Source organism: Corvus hawaiiensis, chromosome 8, assembly GCF_020740725.1.
Source record: "Corvus hawaiiensis isolate bCorHaw1 chromosome 8, bCorHaw1.pri.cur, whole genome shotgun sequence".
NCBI classification, from domain to species: Eukaryota; Metazoa; Chordata; class Aves; order Passeriformes; family Corvidae; genus Corvus; species Corvus hawaiiensis.
Window position 1 is genome coordinate 38,286,409 of NC_063220.1, and position 17,420 is coordinate 38,303,828.

Sequence of the window (17,420 nt, forward strand, 5' to 3'; positions counted from 1 at the left end):
CTGGTTTTAAAAAATCTAAAAATGTATTAGTGTAATTTATTAACATATATTAATGGTGTCCCATCCCTGAAGGGTTCAAGGCCAGCTTGGTGGACACCTCCCACTAGACCAGGCTGCTCCAAGTCCCATCCAACCTGGCCTTGAACACTTCCAGGGATGAGGCAGCCACTAGAGAGAGGACAAATGATCAGTTTGGGACAGTTTTGCACATGGGAGACCTACGGGAAAACCAGGTTCCTCTGTGTGTGATATTTTGCAATTAAACCCTCAGCTGCTGGTTCGGGGTTTGACCTTTCCCTGCTCTCTGGGTGTGACTGGGGGACGGCCCATGAAGGGAGTTTCCTCCAAAGGGAAGGGAAAATTGTCCCCACCCCCCTGAATCATAGTCCAAATCACCTCGATTTAGTAGAACCAAGATATTTATTGATCTCACTGTAACAGCAACCACCGGCGAGAGCTTTTCTCCTCCCAAACACCTGCTTGAAGAGACGGTAAAAAACAACAGAAATCCCAAATGGATCCCTTGACTAGCAGAGGAACGCCCTGGCGAGGCCAGGCACTCCCTCCCTGCTCAGCCCCGAGCCCGCTTACAAAAGAGAACCGGGAGAAAGTCGCTAGGATGGGGAACGGAGACAAAAGGAGGTTGTGAAAGGGGGTGTTTAGAGAAAAAAAATAAATGGAAAAAATAAAAAGGTTTCCCTCCGGCTCCTGTCCATTAAGTCACATTGTCCTTGGATATTGTCTAATTATTTTTGGCTTGCAGAGCAGGTTTCCCAAAACGAGCAGCTGTGCTGAGGGCGCCAGGTCCCTGCATCCACGGTGGCTGTCCCCGCTCTGCCAAGGATATCCTTGCACCCTGCCCCTGCCCCTCCCTCAATCCGAGGGCCTAACCGACTTCCTAGGATCTTCGCTCCAAGGAAAATATATTTATTTATATATAATATATATATTTGTGTGTGTCTTATCACCACCCACCCACACGCAGATACATATTTCTACTCGCACTCACTCACTCGTGCGCCTACGGCGGCCGGGCTACGCGTTCACCTCGCCTCCCACGCGAGGGAAAGGATGGGAAAGACAACCCATTCCCTGGGGTTGTGCTTTTGCTTTTTCCTCTCCCACCCCCAAAGCTTTTTCCTCTCCCATCCCCCTCCTTGTGAGAAAAGCAGCTGGAAGATGGGAGCTCGCCACCAGCGCTGCCCCGTGCCAAACACACCTAGAGAAATAAATTATGGGATGGAAAGTGCACAAAGCCTGTGGGATGTCCCTCTCCCCAGCACGGGTCCCCAGGGTTGGGTACCGAGGTGAGGGGCGACCCCAGCAGGGGAGGGAGGATGGATGGAGCAGGCACTCAGGTGGGGGCTGATAAAATGGCACTTGAGAAGGTTGTGGAGCTGGTGATGGCTCCCAACAGGCAGTAAAAAATCGAAACTGGGGGGGGCTGGTGGGATTAGGGGGTGCAGCCCAGCACCACTGCGGCCACGCACGGCCTTGCCCAGCGCTGCTTGTCAGGGCGAGACTCGCACGGAGGGAGCGGGAAAAATAAATCCCATCTCCAGGGGAGGCTCAAGACAGCCATGCCATGCCAGGCTAGCAAAGGGGAGGTTAACGTGGAAATGCCTTATCCACGACAGCATGCTCCGGATGGGAGAAATCCCATCCTGAAAACTTAAGCAGAGGATGGCATCGATGGCAGCACCCTGAGAGCAGAGCGCCCCATCCCTGTGGTGTCTGGCGAGCCCCCACAGCCCCCAGGGACACCCAGTGATTCCTGAGACATCCAACGGCGCCAGAGGGATCTCCCCCCTGTGGGATTCACATTTTAAAGGGCCGGGGGGTAAAAAAAAACCCGAGCACTACAAGCACTTCTCCAGAGGCATTTGGCCCCAGCCCGGAAGGAGTCGTTGAGGGTAAAGTGCCCCTTTTTAGTACCAAAAAAATAAAAGCAAGGGGGTTTTATAACATATGGCTACATTGCTGTGAGTCCTGGCTGGTGGGTTGGGGACACAGCCCCTGGCTGGAGGGCCAAGATGGAAAAAGTCTGGGTAGGAGGGATGTGAGCATGCTGGCTGATGCCATCAGGGACTACACCGGACCCCTGGAGCACTGAAGGAAATGGGCTCCCAGCGTCATCCTCCGCTGAATGCCAGCACAACCCAGGGGAACTCAAAAAATACCCTCCCCTGGGGCGCGAGCAGGCGCACGGTTTTAGGAGTGGTGTTTCCCCCTCCTCCTGACAGGCTGCCCAAATTTTCCAGGAGAAGGGGTGACGCAGCTCCAGAACACCAAGCTGCTGGCAGTGGGTGGTTTGGGTAACGAGGGGAATTTTAGGGCAGCAGAAGAGGCAAAGGGATGTTTTAAAAAGAAGCCTGGTGGAGATCAGGCTGCTGGCGGGAGGAAGAGGAGGAACAGGGCCGGATCCAGAAGGGATGCTCCGTCCGGCACATGCTGGGACCAGTCACCCGCAAAAGGGGAGAAGACAGAGCTGCACTCCCCCCAAAAAAAGAAGGGGAGGAGACAGGCGGGGAGGGAGACACTGGTGGGGAGCGCTGCCACCTCCGCCTTGCCGGGACGGATCCTGCTAAGCCGAATGGAGGGTGCACAGGTCTGGGGAGTCGCTGCCTCTCCGTGGTTCCCACTCAGATATCCATCTCGAACTGAGCATCGTCCCCTGGCAAGAGGCAAGGAGAGCAGTGTTAGGGGGCTTCTCCTCCACCCCAAATCCGCCCTGCCCCACCCTGGGGGTCCCTTACCCATGGATGGCTTGCCCTCCTGGTGGTTCAAGCTGTTGGCGTCCGCTTTGGTCTCCTCGCCGGCCTCGCCGGGGCTGGTGACGCCGGGAATATTGGGGAGGTGACAAGGCGGGGTCTTGGCCATGGGGGAGTTGCGGCGGTCCAGCAGGAACTTGCGGTCGTAGATGATCCGGGTGCCTGGGGGGAGGACGGGAAGAGAGTGGGGGAATCCGGTTCGGCAGCGCTTGTTTGCTGAAGGAGTTTCCCGGCGGGACGGGCGCCCCGGCCAAGGTTCTCCGCCAGGGATCGGCGGGGAGGGCTGGGGGGAGTGCGCCGCCGCTCTGCCCGCTCTTATCTGGGCACGACAGGCGATAATTCGGCGCTGGCCAAACACCCCGGCGGCAACTGGGTCCCGGCTGTCCCGGGGCGCTCAACGCTGTCCCGCCGCAGAGACCTGGCAAACTCACGGCAGGGGTGGGAACGCGTCCCGGGGATGCCGATGGATGTGGCACCCCGAAATAACACGCGTCCCTCTCCCCTGCACACGGACGAGGCACGTCACGACCCCGCGGTGCCGGCGCGGGGTCGGGCCGAGGCATCGAGTCCCCGGTGCCCGGGTCCCACCGGGAACTTCCTGCCACCCCGTCCCGGGATCCAGCTGCCACCCCGCCGGGACCCTCCGCGCTCCCGGTACGTCCCGGAAAAACAATAAACCCATCTCCACGCGTGTGCTTCGAGGAGAACAGGCGGCAGACGCTATATATCAGCGACATATAGGCGGGATATAGGCGCGATAGGCACGGCGCTCCCGCGACACGCGGCGGTCCCGGCGCGGGCTGGCCCGGGCGCGCTCCCCCGGAGGCCCCGGCGGGCGCGGCGCTTTTACCTCCCGGTGTGGTGGAGAAGAGCGTCCCGCCGGGGGTGGTGCAGTAGTCGGCGGGGAGCTGCGCGGCGTCGCTGAGCGTGACGGTGCGGGTGGGGATGGCCCGGCTCTGGCTGGGCTGGCGGCCGCCTGCGGACGACATGGCCCCGCTCGGCCCCGCGCTTTGTCCCCGCCGAGCGGCGCGGGCGGAGCGGCCCCGCCCCGCCCCCCTCACCGCCCCCTCACCGCCGCCGGCAGGGGGCAGGCGCGGCGCCGCGCGAGCTTCTCCGCGCCTCCCACGTGGTCTAGCGGTGAGGATTCCTGGTTTTCACCCAGGCGGCCCGGGTTCGACTCCCGGCGTGGGAAGACCGGTCTTTCCTTTTCTTGGGGGGGATGGGGTGCGGGAGGCGGTGTTTTGCCGTTCCGTCCTGTACGGGATTGTTTTGGCTAGACAGCTCTTTTGTTAGAGCTGAATAAAGTCACCGGGAAAAGGAATGGATCAACATATCCCAAACCAGGAAAGGGGATGCATCCCCAAATCCCACACAAGGAAATGGGGTGCATCCCCATATCCCATATCAGGAGACGGGATGCATCCCCGTGTCCCACACCAGCAAAGGGGATGTATACCCATATCCCATTCCAGGGAATAGCATTCATCTCCATATTCCAAACCAGGAAAAGGGCATGGATCCCTATATCCCAAATAAGGAAACGGGTTGCATCCCCTCATGCCAAACCAGGAAAGGGCATGCATCCCCACGTCCCGCACCAGGAAAAGAGACGCGTGCCCGTATCCCAAACCAGGAAAATGGCATATCCAATACCAGGAAAGGGGACGCATCTAAATATCTCAGACCAGGAAAAGGGATGCGTCCCCATTTCCCAAACCAAGGAAGGAGATGAATCCCCAAATCCCATACCAGGAAAGGAGATACATCCCCATATTCCAAGCCAGGGAATAGGAGGCATCTACATACCCCAAAAGTACCATCCTGGAAAGATGGGAATCTCGCCCCTGAGGGACATGCCAGCCCCAGCACAGCCTCCCTCCCTCCCCTGGGAACACTGATCCCGCCGGTTATTTTTAGCATCCCTCTCCCAGAGGCCAGAGTGGCTGGTTTCTCCCTCCAGCCCTGGATCCCCCAGCCCGAAGCGCATTCCCGGCGGGACCGGCCGCCCGCATGCACAAGAGGATGGGCGAGGCAGTCGCCCGGGTGGCCAGGAAGGTGAACGACACGGTGGAGAACAAAGCGGATTCCCTGGGTAAGCCCGGCGCCCCGTCCCGGCTCCCGCTCGGGGCCCGGACAAGGATCGGGTATCCGGGAGCAGGGCTCTATTTTTCACTGCCACGGTCTAAAAAAAGCTGTCGGCGTTCCCTCCCCGCGGCTCTGGAGAAGGGAAAGGCTCCCCCAAAGGGCCCTCGGGCCCCCAGAGTTAGAGCAGGTTCACACATAGTCCCATGGGACATGTCCCTCCTTGCAAGCAGTGGCAGGAGCAGATTTTTCCCCATGTTGCCTTGTCAGATTTGTGTTTTCCCCAGTTTCCCCATTTCCAGCTGATATCTGACAGTGTGGCACAGTTCATCAAAGGAGAAAGATGAAAACCACTCATTTTTATTCCCGCTGGACTCCCAGCCCTGGGATATAAATCAGTGTGTGCCGGGAGCTGGAGCTTCATTGCTCAGGCTCTCCACATCCTCCTGAGAGAAACGTGGGAGGATGGAGCTCGCTCCATCAGCCCCCGCAGTGGCTTTGGGGAGGGGGCAGGAAGCAGAGCCCATCCCGGGGCTGGGATACAGGGCTTCCACCCCTGACATCTCCTGGGAGGGGAAACAGAAACAACTCAGGACAAAACCAAAAGGCCACGAGCTGAGAAGCACAACCAAATCTTTTTCCCCTCCCCACTGCTTGCCATGGGACAACCACCCATGACCAGAAGGCCAGGAGAAATCCAGCCAGGAGCACGCCCAGGGAAATCCCTGCTCCATCCCCATCAGCGGTGGAAGAAGCATCCCTGCTCTGCTCAGCTATCCCCAGGGAATTAGGGACTCAGGGGAGCAGGATGACTGAAGTTATTAGACATGGGCAGGCTGGCTGGGGGTTTCCGAAAGGACGGTGCAGCCTGGAAGTCATTGCAATGTGATTTAGGGTTGAACACCTAAGTCAGAACAACCTTGGCATTCCTGATGGGATTCAAACTCAAAGTTTGTGGAGGTGACTGCCAAGATCCCCGTAATGGATAGGAGTACACAGGGCACAGCACTCGGGCAAATCGAGGATGAAGAGGTGGAAAACCAGGGGGATCCATGGCTCCATCCCAGCTGGTTGCACTACGAGGTGCCTGGGTCTCTCTGTGCGCAGATCTGGCCAACTGCAAACTGATGGCCTTCCCCGTTGGAATCTACAAAGCCATGAGGAGCATCACCGAGGGGATCCATCGCATCTCCCTGGCCAACAACGAGCTCAAGTCCATCACTAGCCGATTCGTCACCACCTTCAGCCAGCTGACAGGTAAGGGACAGCCACTTCCAGTCCTCTGGGACACTCAAGGAACCCCCGGGTTGCCGCAGGGGGGGCAAAGCACCTGAGAGTCTCCCCTGAGCTCACACCCCATTACAAGCATTAGTTCAGACCCAAAAAATCCATTTTTCCTTATGCTTTCTGCCCCTTGAAGGAAGAGGACACTGGTTCTGCTCTCACCCACCCTCCCAAACTGGTATCAGGCTGCTCCGGGGCCACTCATCGCCCTCCAGCTCCCTCCAAGGATGGGGCTGGGGATGGAGGGGAACAGGAAAGGCAGCCTGGGGATAACGGGGCATGGCAGAGACGGGGCAATCCAGGCTGTGCTGGCCAATTAGTCCTCATCTGAGATATCAGTGAGAGTTAATCACTGCAGGAGAGGGGAACGATCATCAGCACCACGGGGATACCTCCCTGTGGAGCCCAGAGAAAGCAGCCAGAGGCTAATCTGCTAAAAAATGGCCATGCAAGCACCCAGAGCATCCAGTATCACAGTATTGGACACCGGGGACAGTGCTGGGGATGCTCTGGCAGCTTCTAAAATCAATTTTGTTGCTACAACGTACCACACAAATGCCACTGCGGTGGGTGCCTGGGGAGGCTTCCCTTGTTCTGGAGCCGGAGCATCATCTGTGAGAACACCCCTAGGCCAGGGAAAGGAAACTCATCGAGCAAAGGAAATCAATTTTCATTTTCTAGACAGCACAACAGGCCCTGAAGGGAAAAAAATGGCCTTGTTCCCCAGCAAGGGCTTTGCTCCACCAGTGAAGCAATCACTCTGGCGATGAATGTGCTGGGTCTCAGCAGGGACAGACGCCCCAGGGCTGGGGACAGGCTGAATAAGGCAGGACCTATAAATACCAGGTATTAGCAGGGGCGGGGCAGCTTGTGTGTGTATTTATAGTGCAGAAAGCCCTGTGCCACTGGAGAAGGGCACTGGGACAGGGGGATTTGGGTTTTGTTCCCAGGAGTGCTGCTCCTAGCCCCACAGCTCATTTCTGGGGCATCACAGAAAAAAAAGCATCACAGACGGGTAAACTGTGGAGAACAGATATTTTTCACATATAAGACCCACCACTGTTTATCCCTCAGAAGGGGTTCAGGCACATGAATAAAGAGAGCCATGACAAATGTCCATCGGGGAGGTAATTGCACTGACTTTATGAGGAAATATTCCTTATTTTTTACAGACCCTGCTTGCAAAAGACTGCCCAATTTCATTAGCAAAGCCTGAGGCAAGCAACAAAAACATCACTCCTGAAAGTGGTATTCCCAGCAGGCAAAACTACAATGGTAATCACGGAAAACAGCAGAAAAAGAGCCCAATTTTTGGAGCTGGAATCCCACTAAGGGAGCTGGCAGTCCACGGGGGACAGAGGCTGTAAATCAAGCCGTGCATTAGTTATTTTCCCATCTTTTCCCCGGCATCCCACCACCTCCCTTCTCTCTTCCCAGAGCTCAACCTGGCAGGCAATTACCTGCACCGCCTGCCCGAGGAAATCACCTCCCTGCAGCACCTCCGGGACATCAACCTCTCCCGCAACAGGTTCCGGCGCTTCCCGGAGCCCTTGGCCACCGTCCCCACCCTGGAGACCATTGACCTGGAAGAGAACGAGATCGCAGGTGAGAAGGACCTTTTCCCACTGGAAAAAGGTGATTTAGCATCAGCCGGAGGGTGATGCTAAAGAGTCAGAGCCTGGTTAGCCACTTGCCTTTCCTGGTGTTTCCACCGCCTCCCAGGGAAAAGCTTTTGCAGGCACAGTGGGAGTCAAGCCCCATTCGAGCTGCCCTGTTCACCACGCTGGGGTGGAGCTCTTAAAGGCACCTCCAGCTGGGGTGACCCAAAATCTCCAGATTTCATTAAAATACCAGAGTTGATTGCAGAACCTGGCCCCAGGAATGCTGGGCTGGGATGTTTACTGCCAAGCTTAGCAAGGACACGAGCCCACCTGGACATTTCCCAGAGCAAACAGGAGCTGTTTAACACTACAAAATCCCCTAAAAATTAAATTAAAGGAATGGCAAGAGATGCTCATCCCTCAACCCTGCAGCGGGACGAAAATCTTTCATGTGCAAAAGCTGAAGCCTTTGGAGTCTCCAAAAGCTGGGCAAAAGGGGCAGCTGCTGTACACAGATAAAAGGGGATTTATTTAGGATGCAGCTTTCAAAGAGCCCGGGCTGGAGCATCCCACAGCCCCCACGGATCCCCAGGGAGGCGAATATCGGAGCCCACTCAATGTTGCTGTTTTATCTGGGATTGCTTCAGCTGCTCTGGGAAAGCTGCTCCCTGCAACATGAGTTTTATTAACAGCCTCACATCAGCTGCTCCCTGGCTCTGCCCGTAGAAGCACTGGGATTAAAAACTGCTTCCATAGGAGCCAGAGAAAGACACGGCCTTTCCTCACCCCCTTTTTCTCTCCCACCTCCCAGAGAGAGCTGTCTCGCTTTTAATTCTCTCCATCACTTTTTGAGTTGAAATGGCTGATTTCAATCTGACGTGGTCTCCAAAGAGCATTTTTCCCACTCGTTTTGTGCAAGCAGGATGCTGCAAGGAGGGAGTGCAGCTTTTTGGTGCCTCTTTCCCTGCTAAAATGCACGGAGGAAAGGCTGCACCCAGGGTTGCACCCAGCCAGATTGATCCTGGGGGAGGGGGTGGCTTGAGAACTTGGCTGCCAGGGTTGGTCACCTCCCACCAGGCTCCCCTCGGCTGGGAGGTGTCCTCCAGATGTGGGGAAAGTGAAAACAGAGTAAAATTTAACAATTTCAAGCTAAAATGTTGCAAGGATATGTCTGAGTAGTGCACACGATGCTGTCTGGCTGCAGAAATAGGTGACATGAGCTTATTTTACACATTTTCTGGAAAGGGAAAAGGTAGAGACCAGAAAGCCAGAGGGTTTCAGCCCATTTTTCCAAGGAAACAAAATCCTGGGCAATCACATTGCTCCTGCCAGCCCTTCCCAAATAGATTCCAGGCTCCCCTGCACGTGAACTCGTGTTTATAAGGTCTCGGATCCCCTGGTTTGTGGTCCTGGGCCAGTGCTGGTCTTGCCTGTCCTCCTCTGCCATCCCAGGGATGCTGGAGAGGCTCCTGCCAGGGCTGCAAACCCGATTTAAAAGCTCCTGCTGAAAAAGGGCTGAGTGACCTGCTAAGACATATTGAACTGGAGGCAGTAGGTAATGTTTTCCAAAGGGAAACAGGAGTAAAAGGCAGATTAATTAATGCCTGCCTGGAGCCTGGGGGCTCTGTGAAAGGAGACATTCGGTGCCACAAGCCACCCTTTTCACCTAAATAAGCTCTTAACCCTGGACTGTAATTATGTGTATATTACTGTCAGAGCTTTTAACTCTTTCCCTGATTATTAGAGTGATATCAAACGAGCTTTTTAAGCTCTCAGATCCATGGGGATGTTTTGGTGCCTGGAGCTTCAGCTTCTCTTCCCCTTATTGCTTGATTAATGGTTTAATAGGGATGTTGTTGAGACTGCTGCCAAGGCTGGGGAGGTCACTGCTGGGGGCAACTCTGGTTATTGTCATCCTGAGAATGTCGAGATGGGACAAAGGGGAGTGATTTCAAACTGAGAGTACAGTTAGATGGGATATTGGGAAAAAATTCTTCCCTGTGAGGGTGATGAGGCACTGGCACAGAGAAGCTGTGGATCCCTGGAAGTGTCCAAAGCCAGGCTGGATGGGGCTTGGAGCAACCTGGGATAGTGGAAGGTGTCCCTGCCTCCATCCAGGGGGTGGAACTGGATGAGCTTGAAGGTCCCTTCCAGCCCAGACCATTCCATGATGGTGTCACTCGCTTATTGTCACATTCTGCTTTAATTATGTAAATGCCTTTTCCCTGCCTGTTTTTTGCTCAACTGGTGAAGCCAGTTGAAGGCTCAGATGCAAGTGCCTCATCCACTGGGAAGGCAGCAAGTGATGCTTTGGGTTGTCTTTAGAGGAATTTGTGGCTCCCATGGCACAACCCTACAGCTACAGGCTGCACTGTGTGCCCTGCCTGTCCCTTCATGCCAGGGGTGAATCACTGCTCCTTACCTGGAATTAAGGTGCAGAGCTGAGCTGTTCCCAGCCTGGGAAGGTCTTGGTCCCTAAAATACTTTCCTTAACTCCCTAAGTTAAGCAAAATGAGCGAAAGCACTTTTAACTTTATCATGCTGCATGAGAGGATGATTAAGCTTCTTATTCTCTGCTGCATTAGAAGATGATTAAATAGGAAGACCTATGAAAAAAAAATGTGCATCAAGGGGAAAAAAAAAAAAGCGAAATGATAGAGGGGAATGGCAATGAACAAATCTACCATGAAGAAGAGTTATTAAAAAAATTCATGCGAAGCTCTGCCTGAGGAGAGATGCACTCCTAGGGAATTTGTGTATGGAAAATAGCACCATTTTCTGGAAAAGAAAGAGCAAAAAAACAAAGGTGTCAGAGTGTTTGAGTCTTTTTCCAGCATAAAATAAGTTTCACGGTTTAAAAATCACATAATCATCTACCAGATATAATTACAACACCACGATTCTGCTCCAGGTGCTGGCAGAAGAAACAGGAGCTGGGATATAAAAGGCTCTTGTCATTTTGGTGGCCAAATTAAAAAGAAATTGGTTTTTATAAATCAGACAGATGGGCTTTGCAAGCCCAAAATATTGTGAATTGTAGCAAAAAAGCTAAATCTATCACCTTTTAATGAGCTTAATGGTTATGTTTTCATATCAGTCTCATTCCTCTGCTCTCAGTGGATTCACATTGGGACCATCCAAGAGACCTGCACCTTTTCTTTAACGCAGAGTTTGTAAATGTAATGTTTTCTAAAGGACAACACCCAATTCATGGAAATTGCAAAATAGAAGGGTGCCTGTTGATGGCTGAGAGCCATTTTGCAGCCTATCCAACAAGGGCAAAGACCACGTGCCCTCCTGTTAGTTTGGAGAGGGCTCCTGGGCATTGCAACACCAGGAATAAAATCAGGGAATAAGTCTTTGAATCCCAGTTTAGGGTCCCAGCAGGGGTTTTATTAGGACTGGGAGAACTGGAGGGCAGTGCCCACATCGGATATCTCAGTGTTTGCACCTTGCCAACACTTTCCATAGAATCACAGGATCATTTAGGTTGGAAAAGACCTCTAAGATGATCGAGTCCAACTGATAACCATTTGCCTGAGCAGTTGGACAAATTAATATTTCACTGTGCTTCTGTTTTGATCAAAGCCTGCAGACCAGCAGGAGCAGGGCTTGCTGCAGGCTGTCCATCAAGTGCAGCTTTCATCCCTTCCTCCCCTCCAGGATGGATTCTCACCTCCGTGCTCTTTTCCAGAGGTGCCGACGGATCAATTGGCCTCCATGGCATCCCTGCGGAGCCTCAACCTGCGGGCGAACCCTGTCGGCCCCGAGGTGCGGCTGCTGGTCCGGCCCCTCGTTCCCTTTGACCTGCTGCTGTCTCCAGAGGAGCCCATCCCTAAAGCCTGACAGGATCCCGGGGTGCCCGAGCTGTCCCAAGGGGTGACTGCCCACGAGAGTGGTTTGGCTTAGGTCAGTCCCCGCTATGCCCCTGTTTCTGTCCCAAAGCTGCAGCCAGCAGGTCCCAAACCCGAGCGAGTGCCTCATTTTTCCTAAATTAAAAGCAAGCAGTGGGGCTCCCCCGTGAAGGGATGGCTCTGCCCGATCCCGACCCAAGGAATCTCCTGCTTATGTGTTTTGGGGATGCGGAGGAGCTGCAACACTTGTGGCGGGAGGTGTGGGTGAAGTTGCAGAGGGAGCTGGATGTTCACCCTCCCACCTGGGCAGTGATGGCGAGCAGCTGGGATGGTGGAGAACATCCCTGCGGCTGTAAGGGCTCTCCCTGGAATTGCTGACGTGGTGTGCCAAGTGCCTGATTAAATGCTTTCCTGTTACTTCGGGGGGTTTGTATCTGATTAAATTCGAATCACCAGTCTTGTCCTTAAAGCAGCCCCTTCACAAAGCTGCTCACTGCAGCCTTCAGCTGGATTCTGCCCAGACCCAAGGAGTATTTCCCTGGAAAAATCCTTGTTTTCAAAGGAATTTTTTTCCCTTCAGTTTTTTTTCACCGTGGAAATCAAAGCAATCCAATGCCAGTGGGTGCCCACACTCTGCTCACCCCGTGGCTGTCCCCAGAAGTGTGTGCCCACCTCTCGGGTGCTCTGGGTCCTCAAGTTGTGCTGATTCCCTTCCCACAAAGAAGTGTCCTGGAGACAGTGGCTTCTCAGTGGCAGGGAGGACACTTCCAAGCACACCCATGTCCCTTAGCAGCTGGCTGCTGCTGCAAAAAAAAACCTCCTGGGAGAAACTCCAGGTGTTATCGCAAAATGCCTTGTTTAAACATCTCCCTTGTTTGTTCCCTCGGGTATTTAAGGGACAAACACTTCCCAAAGGTGTGTGCTGGCTGGAGACAGCCAGGAATGGTTAATCCTGTGAATATTTTACTCCTAGACTTGCCAAACTTTCGTAAAAGATTATGGTAAGAGATGTTGGGAACGCCGGAGTTGAGTGGAGCGGCCTGGAGCCAGGACCAGCATCCCTAAACATCATGTTGCTTTTCTCTGTGTGGGGGTTGAGGGATGGGGGATCTCCCCAATTGTCTTGAGGCTCCTGGCGTATTTTCCCCCCCGGGATGGACAGGGGCGCTGCTGGGGACACCGGCCATCAGCTGCCAGCATCAGTGTGGGGACCTCGGCGGCAGCGAGGGGACACAGACCGCGACCCCCCCCAGGGAGAGAACCGGCTCCCTCCCTCTCCTTGCCCTCCTTGGCTGCCCGCCCCCGCGCTGCCTCAGCCGCGGGGGGCTGCGTGCGGGTCCCCCAGTAGCCATGGCGATAGGAGGCTGTTCCCCCCCGCGCCCCCTCCCCTTCTCCGCTGCAGCCGGCGAGCAGCCGCAACCGGCGCGGCGGCACCGCGGCGGCGGCACCGGGCTCCGGACCGGGCGGGAGGGACGGAGGGAGGGACGGGGGCGAACTGCGCCCCCTCCCCGGGCAGCAGATCGCCTCCGGCGGTAGCCCCCGCATGCAGCGATGCAGCCCCTAGAGCCGGGTCGGGCCGGCGGAGGTGAGTGCCAAGACCTGATCTATTTTATCCCCCAAAAAAGCTATGCGCCCCTCATCCCAGCCCCCTATTCCATCAGACCAGCCTCTCCCTGCGGTGGCTTCCCACAGCCAGGCAGGGAGGCAGGTGATCCATCGCCCCCCGTCCGGTCCCCCCATCCCCTTGTCGCCACGTCCGAGATGTCAGCGCTGAGCTGAGGACGCCTGCATCGATCCATCCGTTCCTCCACCCATTCATCCATCTATCCACTCATTCATCCATCCAGCACCAACCCGGGTGCTCAGCAGCCCCTTATGTTCCTTTCCCCATCTTCCAGCTTGCTTTTAAAACCACCTCCAATTCCATAGGATGCCCACCTCCTGCTCATGCTGCACTGCAGCCCCAAAAGGTAAAGTCCAGCAAAGTTTTAGGCTTAATATCACAGGTTTCGGGCAATCTCATTGCAGTCTTTGTTATTGCTCCTGCTAACAAAGCTGGTTCATGCATTTGATACCGACTATCTGGAGACTCTTGCCCCCTCGATCCTGCTACTCCCTTGACTCTCCAAGAAGCTCCTTCTCCTGTGTCAGCTGCAACCCCCCCCCCAGCGCCTTTCTGAAGCCCCACTGGAAATGTGTTGCCCAAATCCTGCACCCAGGACTGGGGTATTAGGGGTTGGATAGGGCCCTCCTGCCTGCTGGAACCCTGAGGAAGCCGGTGGTCCCAGTGGCTGGGAAAAGCGTCTTGGCTGGCAAGCTGAGCACGGGCATCGGCACAGGGATAGGGGGATGCTCCAGCTGCCCATCACACCGCGCCGTGGAAGGGCTGTCTCAGCGTAGAGCTGGCCTGCAGGCTCTTGGGCAGAGCCTTAAAGCCAAAATGCGCCTTTCCTTGCCTCAACACTGCAGCCTGGATTCTCCCGGAGCCAGTCCCGTCACCGCTGCAGGCAGCTCCTGCCCACGCCCGGCATCCTCCCGCATCCCTGCCTGCGCAAGGCTGGGGAAGCCCGAGGGTGGGAGCTGCAGAGAGCGGCTCCCTGTTAAACCTGTAGTGACAAAATGCCAGCCCCGCGCCTCCACCAGAAGCTCCCAGATAATGATCAGAATTATAATTATCGCTTCAGACGGGAGGGGAGGGGAGGGTGTCCTCTGCCCCAGCCCCTTTCCCTTGGTTATTGCGGCTTCGCCAGGGAGAATAAGATCTTGCTGAATAATGAACTGTAAACCTTGGAAGCACAAGGAGAACCCGGGGGCAGGGATGCTCCCAGGCCAGCCGTGACTGGGACCACACGGATACAGCTCCCATAAGGCCGGAGCAGTGGAGTGTCGGGGTGTGGATTTGTCTTCCTTGCACCATCCCTAAAAAAGGCCCATGAGATCAGGGTGTCTTCTGGGTTGCTCTAATTCCTCATCAAAAGAATGATACAAATAATAATGATATCAAATAATAATGACATCAATGGTATCAAATAATAATGATGTAAAATAATAATTCAGCCGAGGTGCTGCAGATCCTTGAGCTGTGTAACCCAAGGAGGAGGAAACTTGCTGGGGCACTGCGATGAGTCCAGCAGGACATGTCCCAGCCAGCCTGGGCTCTGGAATAAACATGAAAACCCACCTCTGGAGGCATTAAGAAATGGAGGCAATAATTGCTTTATTCTCTCCTGGCTTCATTTTCCTGCCTTCCTTTCCCCAGGCCCTTCCAATGGCACCTGGTGGCTCAACTCCAGCACCAGCCACCTCCTGAGGGAGAACTACACCTTCCTGGCGTACTACCAGCATTCCTCCCCCGTGGCCTTCATGTTCATCCTGGCCTACACCTTCATCTTCCTCATGTGCGTGATCGGCAATGTCCTGGTGTGCTTCGTTGTGGTGAAGAACCGCCAGATGCGCACAGTCACCAACATGTTCCTCTTCAATCTGGCCATCAGTGACCTGCTGGTGGGCATCTTCTGCATGCCCACCACCCTGGTGGACAACCTCATCACAGGTGAGCAGGACAGAGGAAGGGGCAAGACACGAGGAATGGAGAGAAAGTGTCCTCTACACAAGTGGGAAACATCCTCTCTTGGTTTTTTGAGGTTTTGGCCATTTGTGGCAAAATAAGTTTGACCCTAATGCTGCATTTGCGTATTTGAAGTTCAGCCATTCTTCACCAAGCAACACTGAAAAGAACTCCTATTCTTCCTGCATCCACCTTCTCCCATGCTGGCTCAGCTCTGCCTTTTGACCTTTCCAAAGATAAGGGAGCTGGGTGGGTTCAGCTGCAGCAGCAGCCAGGCCATAGGGCAGGGTTTGTCTTTATTGATTATGGGGTGTGATTTATTTATTGCCTTGGTATTGGGGTCAAGGAACAAGATGAAAGTCCTGACTGAGGATCCCAAAGGTGGTAGGAAAAATGACAGCCACCATGTTCCTTGAGTTTATAAGTGTAATGTGCAGCCCAGTTTTGGGGTTCTTCTCCAATGATCCGTGCTGCTAAAGGCGATCTCCATACAAGCCCTCTGTTAGGGCAGGATTTAGCATCCCCCAGCAACAACACAGCGGATGGGGACATCTGTAAGTGGCTGGGTGAGCCAGAGGCACCTACAGCCTCCGCGGTGTCCCCTCACAGGTTGGCCCTTTGACAACACCATGTGCAAAATGAGCGGCCTGGTGCAGGGCATGTCTGTCTCCGCCTCCGTTTTCACGCTGGTGGCCATCGCTGTGGAGAGGTACGTTGGCATGGGAATGTGGGGACATGGGGACCAAGCCACCTCCAGCAGGTCCAGGTGTCCTGTGTGGTCTCCATTGTGGGAAAGCTCCTGGGAGTGTCAGGAGCCTGTCACAGCTCTCCAGGAGGACCACAGAGCTGTCCATGGAGCATTCCAGCAAGGTGTCCTTCCCCACACGGGGCTGAAAACACCAAAGCTGGAGACACCCCAACCTATCTTTGCCACCAAAAGCCACGTGTAAAGAGCAACCCACCTCATCCTCCATTCCCACCCCCAGGTCCTGGCTACCCTCCTCCCCCAGGGATGTCCCACCAGGTGCCCAAAGCCACCACCATCTGTCCTCCCACAGGTTTCGCTGCATCGTCCACCCCTTCCAGCAGAAGCTGACGCCGAGGAAAGCCCTGCTGACCATCACCATTATCTGGGTGCTGGCCCTGCTCATCATGTGCCCTGCTGCCATCACCCTGACGGTCACCAGGGAGGAGCACCACTTCATGGTGGACACCTACAACAACTCCTACCCTCTCTACTCCTGTTGGGAGGCCTGGCCCGAGACAGGGATGAGGAGGATCTACACCACTGTCCTCTTCTCCCACATCTACGTGGCTCCCCTCGCCCTCATCGTCATCATGTATGCCCGCATCGCCTTCAAGCTCTTCAAGTCGGTGGCGCCTGCCCACGGCAGAGAGGAGCCGGAGGGGAGAAGGATCTCCCGGAGGAAGGCCAAGGTCATCAACATGCTCATCATCGTTGCCCTCTTCTTCACCATCTCCTGGCTGCCCCTCTGGACGCTGATGCTGCTGACGGACTACGGGCGGCTGAGCGAGGGCCAGCTCCGCCTGCTCGCCGTCTACATCTACCCCTTCGCCCACTGGCTGGCCTTCTTCAACAGCAGTGCCAACCCCATCATCTATGGCTACTTCAACGAGAACTTCCGGCGGGGCTTCCAGGAGGTCTTCAGGGCCCCCCTCTGCTCACTCCACTGCCACCGCAGGCCCTACGCCCCCCGGAGCCACGGCTGTGGGACCCTCTTCAGCACCCGCAACCGCGTCTTCACCCAGGCACGAACCAGCGACTCGCCAGCCGTGTCCGAGTCAGGGCCGCTGGCCCCGCGCCGCGCTGGTGTCCCTGCGTGGGACGGCTGAGGAGTCGCAGCCACCAAACCACTCTGGACCAAGGGCTTGCGGGGCGGGCAGTGGGGATTTGCCGTGTTATGGCCAAGAGACATGGAAATAAAGGTGTGTCCTACTGATGCCTTGTCCCTGGCTTGGCTCCTCCACTTCCCCCGTGGCACCCTCCAGAGGGCCCCCAGCCGAGCCTGGGCCCTGCCAGAATTCCCTTTACCCAGTCCCAGTCCAGGCATGGGGCCAGGGAATGCAGGGATCCAGGAGAAGGGAGGGAGAAGGGGCCATCCTGTGCCGTGCTTGGCCATGCCACGGAGAGGCATGCAGCACCATGCTGTGCTGCACCAAGCCATGCCATGCCGGACCATGCCAAACCATGCTGCCATGGCCATGCCAGGCAGGACCAAGCCATACTGTGCTGGAGCAT

The 17,420-nt window shown here is 55.4% G+C and overlaps 3 protein-coding genes and 1 non-coding gene across 4 annotated transcripts; 3 read left to right on the forward strand and 1 right to left on the reverse strand.

Annotated features, from left to right (window-relative positions):
• Positions 1–401: 401 nt before the first annotated feature.
• EIF4EBP2 (eukaryotic translation initiation factor 4E binding protein 2) lies at positions 402–3,809 on the reverse strand. Its single transcript, XM_048311870.1, has 3 exons — positions 3,622–3,809; positions 2,757–2,933; positions 402–2,674 (listed from the first exon to the last, which is right to left on the reverse strand). Exons 1-3 carry the CDS (start codon positions 3,758–3,760, stop codon positions 2,643–2,645), a joined length of 348 nt encoding a protein of 115 aa, XP_048167827.1. The 5' UTR covers positions 3,761–3,809; the 3' UTR covers positions 402–2,642.
• Positions 3,810–3,891: 82 nt separating this feature from the next.
• On the forward strand, positions 3,892–3,963 carry TRNAE-UUC. Its single transcript has one exon. It is a non-coding gene; the product is annotated as a tRNA-Glu (tRNA).
• A 717-nt stretch (positions 3,964–4,680) lies between these two features.
• On the forward strand, positions 4,681–12,009 carry LRRC20 (leucine rich repeat containing 20). Its single transcript, XM_048312049.1, has 4 exons — positions 4,681–4,863; positions 5,961–6,110; positions 7,575–7,742; positions 11,433–12,009. Exons 1-4 carry the CDS (start codon positions 4,782–4,784, stop codon positions 11,582–11,584), a joined length of 552 nt encoding a protein of 183 aa, XP_048168006.1. The 5' UTR covers positions 4,681–4,781; the 3' UTR covers positions 11,585–12,009.
• Positions 12,010–12,942: 933 nt separating this feature from the next.
• On the forward strand, positions 12,943–17,121 carry NPFFR1 (neuropeptide FF receptor 1). The gene is given in 6 exon segments (XM_048312048.1): positions 12,943–13,041; positions 13,043–13,130; positions 13,133–13,177; positions 14,852–15,145; positions 15,770–15,869; positions 16,219–17,121. Coding segments are annotated over 6 exon segments (1,422 nt in total). The 3' UTR covers positions 17,015–17,121.
• Positions 17,122–17,420: the final 299 nt, after the last annotated feature.